Source organism: Crinia signifera, chromosome 4 (genome assembly GCF_055691185.1).
Source record: "Crinia signifera chromosome 4, ASM5569118v1, whole genome shotgun sequence".
Taxonomy (NCBI): domain Eukaryota; kingdom Metazoa; phylum Chordata; class Amphibia; order Anura; family Myobatrachidae; genus Crinia; species Crinia signifera.
In genome coordinates, this window is record NC_139220.1 from 205,141,911 (window position 1) to 205,154,200 (window position 12,290).

Here is a 12,290-nt window from a genome sequence, read left to right on the forward strand (position 1 = left end):
TAAGAGCTACAGTATAATAATCTTTTAATTGAGAACATAATTGTTTGCCTTTTGTAGTGGTGCTCCAAGCACGTCGGCATTCACCTACAATCACATATTTTTGTTAGTCATCAAACACTTCAGTGGGTTGGGAATCGGCATGATGACGTATTCATTTGCACTGTTTTCTTTTCTCTTTAGGCTAACAAACTTGGTCCTCATTTTCAAACCACTTTTGAGAACACAGAACAAACAATTAAGGTATAGTGTTGATTCTTGTGCTGCCATGGATGCTCACAACTTCATTGTGAATGTTAAATGTTTTAAGTCTTCTTACATGCTACATTTTTTCAGAATTCATGTACTTTAGGTGTCAGAAAGATGCCTAAGGAGCCAGAGAAATGATTATTTTGTTACTGTACTTGTTTCTTTATATTTTCCCAAAGAATCAACAAGCAAATAAGATGAACGTACACTGGCACCATCATTTAGTCTAACAAAAATTAGATCCCTTTTCTGGAGTAGATTATTAGTATTGGTACTTGTGTAGTTTCACAGCGCCACCGCGCGCACAGTCTGTTACAGAAACTTGGCAGCCTGCCAGAGGCTCTGTTTAACTGTGCGCGTGCCGCTCTAGCTCTGTCTGACTGTGCTTGTGCCGCTGTAGCTGTATTGACAGCTACGTTAACAGCGTAGCGGCCGGGCAGCAGCGTGCTGCCCAGGCGCTGACAGGTCACTGTGGTACTTGTAGTTCCACAGTGATATAGGCAGCGCTGACAACGGGGGCAAGTGGAGGAACAACGCTAAAGTGCCGGGGCTTCTAAACTACACACCCTGGCACACCGCTGTGTCCCCCATGTGCACGCTAAATTCAGACGCAAAAGCGTCTGAATCCAGCCTTACCTGCAAGCCGCTAAGAAGGCTTGCAGTCTGGATCTAGGCGCTAAAGCGCCTGAATTCACACTCCCTGCAAGCCCGGAAGAAGGAGGGGGGCGTCTGGATTTAGGTGCAAAACCGTCTGAATCCAGACGCCTTGCAAGCCGCTAAGAAGGAGGGGGGGGCGCCTGGATTCAGACGCAAAAGCATCTGAATCCAGGCAGCCCCCTGCTGGCTGCTAAGAAGCCGGGGAGTCTGGATTTAGACGCTTAAGCGTCTGAATCTAGGCTCCCTGCAAGCCGCTAAGGTGTTGGGGCATCTAAATCCAGACGCTAAAGCGTCTGGATTTAGTTGGGTGTAGGGGTACATCTAAATTTAGACGCAAAAGGAGTACACTATTAAAACCCACACTCAGTGCCACTAGTCGACGCAACAGCTATCGACCTTGTAAATCCCACTATCCACGCCCACCTGAAGCGCGGCGGCGGTACGCATCCTACGACCTTTTCATACCCCCACTATCCACGTCGGCGTGGAGTTGAGAATAGAAAGTGATGCGAGCGCAGCGAGCCACCGAGCCCAAAGCGTGGCGAGGTGACGCGGATACCTTCACAGCTATCTGCATCCCCTGCGCTCGCCACACAGTCTGTTCTCAACTCCACGCTGACGTGGATAGTGGGGGTATGAAAAGGTCGTAGGACGCGTACCGCCACCTCTCGCGGGGCTCGCTGCGCTTGCCACGCTTCAGGTGGGCGTGGATAGTGGTGCTGATTCAGGAACACATTCACACCTGCACACTCACACACCTGAGACAGTAATGACGACATTTTCGGCAACTGTTAACTTTTTTTTAGTTGAAATTTAACTGGAAGATAACTTGAGAATATAAATGATTTGAATAACATGTAAGTAATCAGCGTAACAAATGTCCAACATTAATTAAAAAGTCATGATTGGTCGGTAGAACAGGAAGGAGCTTCTGCGTCGACGTAACCGCCAGCACTTGTACAGGAAGGAGCTTCTGCGTCGACGTCACCGCCAGCACTTTCAGAGGAGTCGGCCGGTTCGGCGCTCTCATCGTCCTTCTCGACTAGGGGGAGCAGGGTCAGAGCATGTAGGATGCTTAGGAAGGGGTCCTGGGCACCTAAACTCTGCCTCCACATAAACTCCTGGAGGTAGGAGTCCAGGTGATGGCGCGCGGTACCCCTTTGGCGCTTATTATGCCACTTGCAGCTGCCCCACAGGCGCTCTATATTCTGGGTGTGCACCCCAGTGTCCGGGTCAACGAAGTTGAACTTATGATTCACCTTTCCGTGGACGTAACCAGCCTGCTGGAGCTGCTGGGTGTTGTCGGCCCTCCAACAGTCCGTGTAGACGGTGGTGCCGGGCTCAACATGGGCCTCGATGGCAGCCATCAAGGTGGCCGCATCCCGCCGCTCCACCGCAGTCATGAAGCACTGCCCGGTCTCCCTGGATATGCCCCCGAATACCCACTGCTGGGGCAGAATTTAATGCTGGTCAGCTCTTCTGCCCAGCAATATAGGAAGCAGATGAGGGTCACAAAGCTGAGGTGAGACCCCCGAAACCACTGAGCAGACCTGACGCTCACCTTCTTGCGGCAGCTGCGAATGTGCCACATGCGCTTCTTCACACTGAGCCTCATGGGGTGGCCATTGGGGCAGGTCATGGTCTGCGGCAGGAACTGGCGGGCCTGCAAGAAAGCCACCGCCTCCTCCTCTGTCTGCGGAAGATTAAACAGCGTCAGACGCTCCATCGCCATAGTCAGGTTCGCCACTGCCATTATGCACCTCCGTCTCTCACACAGGGCTACTACTGACTGACTGACTACGCTAACTGCGTAGCCCTCTGACTGAGTACGTTACGCTGTCCGCGCGCGGCTAAGCAGATGTGCCGGGAGTGTGAATTCAGACGCTAAAAGCGTCTAAAATGTTAGCGTCTACATTGGGGACACCCCCTGTGGTAGCGGTGTGCCGGGGTGTGCGATTTAGAAGCCTTGTTTGTGTCCTTTTTACACGGTACATTTCATTACATTACAGCTAGAGTGGCACGCGCAGCGCTACGTTACATCACGTTACATTATAGCTAGAGCGGCATGCGAGCCTCTGGCAGGCTGCCAAGTTTCTGAGACAGTGTATGCGCACGGTGGCACCGTGAAACTACACAAGTACCTTAGTATTTTAGTGTTTCAAACAAGGCATCAACATGTCCAAGTCTGGTTGTAACCATCTCAATAAAAGCTGAAGAATGAACTCTGGATGAAGTGATTTATTCTTGATGAAGGTCAGGCCTGCAAAAATAAATAAATAGATTTTTTTCCTTGTTTATGTCTTAAATGAAAATGTGTATATGCCCATTGCATAGTCCTGCTGGTATCTCTCATGGCAAAGGTACTCTTGGTGCTACACTGGCTTTTTAGTGCATTCCCTAAGGGTGGGTAAAGACTAAATTACTTCCTGCAGAGCAGTCTGATGGAACTAAAAGATCCCAGGCTCTGTGGTTAATGGCCTTAAGGAAATGCTCCATTCTCTCATTTGTGCCCTCCTGAAGGGATGCGGAAATAAGGATGGGTATTGGGTGCTGACCTGAAAATTCTTGAAGTGGAGACATCAACAACTCAAAGCAATTTCCACATCATCGTAATCTAATTTATTTTACCTTACGCATCAACTTAGAGAGGACTGAGATCTCTATTGTACCAGTATCTGGTGAATCTAGTTTATTTTTTTATTTGTTTTTCTCACTGCTCAGAGTAAAACATCCTTACCATGCCAATCTTATGCATCATCCTCCAGGTCAGAATCAGCCACCAAGTTATCCTACGTATTGGATGAGGAGTCAGCTCTGACTCTTGCAAAGTCTGGTGTGTCAGGTTGCACAAAGCAGTTGGTACTGTCCCAGATGGGTGATTGATGCTTGCCATTCTTTGAATTAGGAAGACCCAGATTCGCTGAGTGTATCTTGCCGGATGTGTTCACCAAGGACCCACACAAGGACTTATGGACTTACCTGCACCTGACACCGGTGTCGCGGCCCTCTGTCTGGGTTTCCTTGTGCAGATGCTGGCATGCCCAGGAGTGAAGCTGGAGTACATAACCAAACATAGTTGACAAACTAGGTCAGAACCAAGTCAACAGTGACGCACCAGGGAAAAGTCAAAGTTAGGTCACAGGGGAAGTCTAACCAGGAATACTTGAACGCAGTACCAAGGGATCAGACAAAGTCAGGTCAATAGGACCAATAATCACATTTTAATTAGGTCAATAATAACATTTTTATTAGGTAATATTTTTGTCTGCCTTTTACAAATGCTTTTTTTTTTTTTTTTAAATATGGGTCTATATTATATTTTTATTGGGAAATCTATTTAACATCTGATTAAAAAAGAAAATGTTGTTTGAGTCACTATATACATGACTTAAACAAAAACAGGTTTCCATTTTCCATTCTGTGCACATAGTTATGACTTAAACATTATAATAAATGTTGGTTTCCAATAGAATGTGCATAAACGCCTCCTTTTTTTAATTTACGACAGGTGGCCTTTTCATCCATGGATCTCCTTTTAGACTCTCAAGCACTGCTGTCTGCTATCAGCTTCATTACAGAAGCCGTGCCCAGTATTGCTGATAAGACAGAGTCAGACTCTGCACAGAAGCAGAAGGACAAAGAGAATATTGTTAAGAAAGGTAAACCCCAAGGCAAATATTAGTTTAACAAGGGCTCCTGTTGTAATGCTGTGGCGTAATAGTTATTTCCTCTACCTCCCCATGGCAGCTGTACTATGGGTTTTCCCCCTCATTAGGTAGATCTGGAAAGGAAAAAAAGACACAACACTGCCCTATATAAGGACCGCCCCTACTGAGGCTCAGTGTCTTTTTTTCCTTTCCAGGTAGAGGAGGCTTACCCTGAGCTGCTGCAGCCTTCCCCACTGCCTAGTGCAGATAGGGGTCTTAGGCAATTAGAGGCTACCCGCTACCTAGTGTAGTAGGGACACCTGTCTGGCAATACCCCGCTGCCTAGCGCAGTATGGGGCTATGGAGCATAAAAGGAAAACACACCTCGCATGGTCATACAGGAGCGCGGAGGTACGTGTGGTGTCCGGCATCAGCTCCCAGGCTTCACACACAGTCCTGTTGGATCTTCCCCCCCCCCTCCGGCGGGGACACGAGGAGGAAGCCGGCTACAGTATCAGCGGCTAAGGAGACGTCAGGCGCGGCGTCTGACGTCATCGCGCAGGGACCAGACTGGCGCGCGCGCCTGAGGCGCGGGGTAATGGCGTCTGACGTCACCAGAAGGCGCCAGGGGGCGCGCGCGCGATCCCTACAAACAGAGCACACGCCAGGACTTAAAATGGCGCCGCAGCTAAGCAGAAACGCTGCTGAGATCTGAAGCCAGACGGAGACAGGGTAAGACTCCGCTGTGCAGCGTTGCTGCTGGAGTACATTTGCTTATTACTCTACCCTATATGTCTAACTAGCATATCGTTATGACAGTGACTCCGCAAGCATGGAGGATGATAAGAAGCAGCAAACAAAATCAGGGTAAGCCAGAGGAAATTAGTAGTAAAGAGTCATAGTGTATTCCAGCTCTAAAGCAAGGTATTATCCCCTGCAGGTCAGAATCAAGTAAAGACAAGCTGGAAGTGAAACAGAAACATAAAAAGCTACATGTGGCTAAATGCTCCGCATGTGACGCACCTCTGCCAGATAAATGGAAAGGTGCTGTATGTGAGAACTGCAAAAAAGCCCCCATAATGAGGCCGGACCAAATGGCGGACCTAGTCGCCATGCTAAAAACTTCATTGGCTGATACCTTTGTTACAAAGGAAGATATGAAGAAAGGGTCAAAAAGGCCTAGGGACCCACCGTCTGAGGACTCTGACCCGGGGGAAGGTCCTGCCACTGACTTACTTGAGGAGGTGGAAGACGGGGAAGTTACCCAGGAGAAAATGGAGCTGGACTTCAATCCAGATCTCCTCAACAACCTTCTCATCCTGATAAATAAATCGCTCAGCATTGAGGACCCACAAGAGGAAGGGAAGTTGCAGGACCTCCTCTTTAAAGATAAAAAGAAAAAACCAAAAGCATTTCCTCTATCAAAGCCACTTCAGGATATAGTAGAGGAAGAGTGGGCTAACCCAGATAAAAAAATAGCCGTACCTTTAAGAGTCAATAAAATGTACCCATTCGACACAGACCAGGTGAAGAAATGGGAGGTGGCGCCAAAAGTTGACTCTGCCATTGCCAGACTGTCAAGAAAAACTACTTTGCCCTTAGAAGACGCCAATGTATTTAAGGATGCGATGGAAAGAAAGATGGAGATGAGCCTGCGTAAGCAACATATTACATCCGGCGCCTCCATTAAAGCTTCCTCGGCAATAGCGGTGACTTCGAGAGTACTAAGGTCCTGGTGCCAGGACTTAGAATCCGACCTATTGGATGGAGTGAGAAGGTCAGAACTCCTTAAGATAATTCAGAATGTGCAAGTTGCCGTTGAGTTCATCTGCGATGCATCACTGGATGCGGTCAGATTGGCGGCCAGAACAAACGCGAGCACCGCGGTGGCCAGAAGAGCATTGTGGCTGAAGCCTTGGTCGGCGGACGCACAATCTAAGAATAAGCTGGTATCCCTCCCGTTCCAGGGGGATTACCTGTTTGGGAAGAACCTGGATGAGATAATATCAAAAACCACGGGGGGAAAGTCAGTATGGCTTCCTCAGGACAGAGGTTTTAAAAAAATGCCTAATAGATCTCAAAAGTTTCAATCCCAAGACTTCAAGGAGGCAAGGACGTACAGGCCCGGCAGAGGGTACAGGAGGCCCTGGTCCGGGGGAAGAAGTTCCTTTCGGGGCCAAAGAGGCAGAGACGGGAGGTTTGGATATAACAGACAAACACAATGACGCCAAGGAGAAGGTCGGGGGCAGGCTGAAGAAGTTTCATTCAACCTGGAGCCGATCTACAAGCGACAAGTGGGTGACGGAGGTCGTATCGTCAGGATACAAAATAGAATTTGTACGAGATCCGGGGGTATGGCTGGAAGATTCACCTATACCAAAAAACAAACAAGAAAGATTGGCGTTGAGACAAAGTCTACAAAATATGATATCACAAGGCGTTGTGGTGCCGGTCCCCAAAGGGCAAGAAATGACAGGTTGGCAATCAAGATTCTTCGTAGTCAAGAAACAATCAGGAGGGTTCAGAACCATACTGGACCTGAGAAGACTAAATGTATACGTGACAGCCAGGAAATTCAGGATGGAGTCTCTCAGGACGATACTCCCAGACATAAAGAGGAACTCCTTTCTGACCACAATAGACCTCAAGGATGCCTACCTACACATACCAATATATTCAGAGCATCAAAAATTCCTAAGGTTTCGAATCTTAGGCATAACTTATCAGTTCACGGCGCTGCCGTTCGGCTTGTCAACATCGCCAAGGACGTTCACAAAGGTCCTGATAGTTCTGGTGGCAAAACTCAGGGAGGAAGGCATCACAGTCTGGGCCTACCTGGACGACTTGCTGGTAATGGCGCGGTCAAAGGAGCAAGCCTTAAGGCACACACACAGGGTAATGGAGTTTCTCCAAGAACACGGATGGATTATAAATCTAGAGAAAAGTCAGCTCCAACCCACAACAGCAGTGAAATACTTAGGAGTCATCATAGACTCAAGGACAATGAGAGCGAAGCTGACAAGGGAAAGAATAATGAAGATAAGACAAGAAATAAGCTACTTCTTACCAAGGAGGGTAGTCAGATCAGCAGACTGCCTAAGATTATTGGGTCTTCTGTCAGCGGCTTCGGACACCATAAAATGGGCAAGGTTTCATACCAGAAGCATGCAGAACTGCTTTCTGTCTCAATGGGACGGAAACAGCAAGAAGACGACCCAAAAGATCCTCTTATCAAAAAGAGCCAAACAAGACCTGCTATGGTGGGTGACGGAAGGAAGATTAGGACAGGGAAAGTCCTTCACCATAGGGGAACAGGTGCTGGTGACAACCGATGCAAGCATGTCAGGCTGGGGGGCAGTATGCCAAGGAGCGGCAGCCCAAGGAGAATGGACAAAACAAGAAGGACTGCTTCACTCAAATATCAGGGAAATGAATGCAGTGAAGGAGGCGTGTCAGCACTTCCAATCCCACCTATACCAAAGAGAGGTAGTAATCAGAACAGACAACCTGGTGGTAGTGGCATACCTAAACAAGCAGGGAGGCACGAGAAGCAGATCCATGATGACAGCAGCAGCACAGGTGCTGAACTGGGCAGAAGCTTGGACAGAGAGTCTTTCAGCAGTATTCATTGCGGGGCAGGAAAACCGGTACGCGGACGCCCTAAGCAGGAGCCCGATAAAAGCAGGGGAGTGGGAATTATCCCAAGAAGTGTTCGGAGAGATAGTTCAGATGTGGGGCAATCCGAGGACAGACCTGATGGCAACCAGAAACAACAGGAAGGTGAAGAAGTTCATCTCCAGACACTGGGAAAAGGAGTCATGGGGGACAGACGCGCTAACGTGTCAATGGGAACAAGGGTTGATGTATGCCTTCCCGCCATTCCCGGTCATCTCCAGGTTGCTAAACAAAATACAGAGGGAAAAGGCGACGGTGATAATCGTCGTACCCACATGGCCAAGAAGAGCCTGGTTTCAGAAACTGGTCAGGATGGCAGTAGCAGGGCCCTGGAGGCTGCCAGACCGAGAAGACCTGCTGGGGCAGGGAAGATATGCGCAACAACAGCCCAGGAACTGGAACCTAGCGGCATGGTTGCTGAAACCAGAACTCTGGTGAGTAAAGGCTTCTCTTCGAAAGTAGTAAGAACTCTTCTGAGGGCCAGGAAAAGCTCAACCTCAGGTACATATTACAGGATTTGGAAAACATATATACAATTCTGCAGGACGCAGGGGAAAAGTCATAAAGCCATACCTACGGTGCTAGACTTCCTGCAATCAGGCTTGGACAAAAAACTGTCAGTCAGTACATTAAAAGTACAAGTATCTGCTCTTGGGGCTATACTAGATAGAAAAATAGCAGAAAATAAATATGTACAGAGGTTCATACAAGCATCCAAGAGGATAAGACCGGAGTTCCGCAACCCTACTACGCCATGGGACCTTAATCTGGTGCTGAACGCCCTAACAGAGAGCCCTTTCGAACCGCTTGAGGAGGTACCAGTCAAGTGGCTCACAACTAAAGTGGCATTCCTGGTGGCCGTAACATCCACAAGGAGAGTGTCGGAACTGCAAGCCCTATGGGCAGAAGAGCCATTCCTGAATTTCTACGAAAATAAAGTCGTCCTAAGGACAAATCCTAACTTCCTGCCCAAAGTAGTGACTTCCTTTCACATTAACCAGGAAATCGTACTACCATCGTTCTGTGCTAAACCAGCGAATGAAAAAGAACAAAAGCTCCATAAACTCGATGTAAAAAGAGCATTAATGATCTACCTACAAAGAGTGAAAGATTGGAGAAAGACAAAAAGGCTCTTTGTGGTGACTGAGGGCAAGAACAAGGGCCTAGGGGCCTCGAAAACAACCATCGCGAGATGGATTAAGACATGTATAGCTGAGGCATACAGGAGGAACAATAGGGAAGTTCCCCAGAGCTTAAAAGCCCACTCCACTAGAGCAGTGGGATCTTCCTGGGCCAGGAAAGGGGCAGCATCCCTTGAAGAACTATGCAAAGCAGCCTGTTGGGCCTCAGCACATACCTTTTCTAGACATTACAGCTTGGATGTTGAATCCTCCAGTGACGCAAAACTAGGCAGGAAAATACTAAGCGCAGTAATCTAAGGATTACATTGACTCACCTTAAAAAAAAGGGGAAGGACACTTAATTTCAAGCAACCTTATATGTAGGTGATTACAAAACTTGCATCATAAAGGTAATATTACTTCTATTTGCCCCTCCCAAAAAATTTTCTTTATACTGCTATGGTATTACCCATAGTACAGCTGCCATGGGGAGGTAGAGGAAAGTACGGATTCTTACCGTTAATACGCTTTCCTCTACTCCACCATGGCAGCATTATTCCCTCCCTTGGGATATATGAAGCAATATAAGTGTTATGTTATGTTATGTATAATTGCTGATAATCAAGACACTGAGCCTCAGTAGGGGCGGTCCTTATATAGGGCAGTGTTGTGTCTTTTTTTCCTTTCCAGATCTACCTAATGAGGGGGAAAACCCATAGTACAGCTGCCATGGTGGAGTAGAGGAAAGCGTATTAACGGTAAGAATCCGTACTTTTTCTGCCACCTACTCTTGACTGTAGAATAACGTTATGCAGATATAGAATATGTTTTTACTCCTTCAAGCATAGTGCTATGGTGTTTATTACATTAAATTATTCTGCATATGGACATTGTTGCAGTGAACACTGCACAGTGACTCAGGTGTAAATTTGCTAAAGGTTGATTTCACTCAATTTTGATGGATTTCATATTGATTGAAAAAAGGATCTGAATTGATGTTGGGCTCCCAGAGCTAATGCTCAGATTTACAGACAAAAAAAGTAAAATAAAAAAATCATCTGTTACTAAATATGTGCTTTATCTGTGCAATCTGAACGTGAATCCATTTAAAATCAACTTAAGCATTAAAAAGAAATATAACGTTCACTTTTTAAAGATCTTTCTCAAAAACAAGATACTTAATAGTTTATTTAGTACCTCTAAGTTACATGCAAAAAACACCCCCAAAAAATCTGTGATGTGACTTGCAGTGCCTACCCTCTACTCATTGTTACATCGTTTGTACCTTTTAACTTTCAGGAAATGCATCTATAATTTAAAAAAAAAATTAATCGCATCCTAAACATTTAGAGTTTTTGAAATATTGCCTAGTCCAAATAAACATTTGCTTTTTGTTTTAGGTTGCGGAATGTTGTAAACAAACCTTAATTGTTAATGGGGTATGCACAGACACGGGGCAATTTCAGCTCTATTTCTAAGTGATCTGTCTAGATCGCTTTGAAATGAAGCACTGTGTGTATGTCCTCTAGGGACTGCGATGCTAGATCATGTGCATCACTATCACCTGACTAGATTTATACTGCATGCAGTATAAGCAACTGGCCATGACTGATTTGCTCAGCACAAATTAATTTAAAATACCCACAAGGCCTAATCTCCCTGTCCCTCTATACCCTGCCCCCAGCCTCAGGCAGGAGCAGGCACCTTTTATTTTTTCTAATGGCGTCTTGATACAACAACAAGGTGCCGCTGTTCAATTCCAGAGCCAGGGTCCCGCAGGCGGCATTCACTGACGCTTTATCCATACCATGGAATTTTCATCTTCCATACGCTTATCCGCCAGTGTCCGTTCTTCTTCGAGCTTATTCCCAGTGGCTCCTGTGTGGCCCAGGAGACAATGGCTCACAGATCTACTACATATGTCAGCTGCTCCTCCTTTTCTTCTACCGCTGCGTAAGGAACTGCTTAGTGAAGTTACTTGTCTGCACCCGTACCTGAAGATAGCTTTGACGGCGTGGTTCTTGAGGTACCCTTTCCTCTTATATTAGTGAATGGATATGGTGCCTGTGTTCTGTCTTCTGTCTTTGTCTACTTCAGTGGTTCCCAGCCCTGGTCCTCAAGTACCCCCTTCAGTGCACGTTTTCCAAGTCACCCAGCAGGTGCACTCATTATTCAGACACATTTGAAAAGATCCACAGGTGGAGCTAATTATGTCACCTGTGATTCTGTGTGGAGACCTGGAAAACATGCACTGTTGGGGGTACTTGAGGACCAGGGTTGGGAACCACTGCTCTACTTCCTGCTGGGACTTGTTAACTAAACTGAGTGACCTAGCATGGAGGCAGGGTTATAGTGGAGAGGAGCAGGGCATGATCTGAAGCCTAAAGCTTTGGAGAATTGATGCCTGGTCATCTAGATCTGCCTTCAACCCAATGTTAACCCTGTGCGCCCGGTAACCTCAAAGAAAGGGAGTTAACTAAAGGTAGGTTTTACTCCTGTTTACAGTGGCAGCTAGCTACCTTGCTGGATGTCAGGCAGTATCTCCAGGGAATCCTTCATGTCTAGTCAACCTTTGTGGCTAAAACAGACAAAGTAGAGAACAGTGAATTGGTTTCACAGATGGTGCGCTCAAAGGTGGAGTCAGCAAGCGTGTTTAAGGGAAATTATGGAGGTTTTCCACACTACCACCACGGGTTTAACAAAAATGACAAGAAGAGTTATAACCCTCAACACTTCTGCGCAAACACCTTTTAAACATGCAAAAAAGCTAAATAAAAAAACTTATCTTAATTCAACTCCGCAATGGTGTAATCCAGACAATGTAGATTCTTTTATTTCCTAAAAATATCCAGTCATTCATGTAAAAAAGATAAGTTTGAATACATCTCGTAATACAGTTTTTAATATCACATTAAAAGACACACAATATCAGGGAAAATAACCC

General features: G+C 46.5%; 1 protein-coding gene across 6 annotated transcripts in view; it reads left to right on the top strand.

Moving 5' to 3' along the window:
* The window catches only part of VPS13C (vacuolar protein sorting 13 homolog C), a 270,747-nt gene that overhangs the window by 118,276 nt on the left and 140,181 nt on the right, over nucleotides 1-12,290 (top strand). For all 6 annotated transcript variants that reach the window (XR_014473471.1, XM_083183522.1, XM_083183524.1 and 3 more), the window contains 2 exons: nucleotides 181-240; nucleotides 4,412-4,562. Coding sequence is in view for 5 of the 6 variants with exons in the window: in XM_083183522.1 (XP_083039648.1) it covers nucleotides 181-240; nucleotides 4,412-4,562 (211 nt within the window). In the remaining variant the exon portion in view is untranslated. The remainder of the gene's footprint in view (nucleotides 1-180; nucleotides 241-4,411; nucleotides 4,563-12,290) is intronic.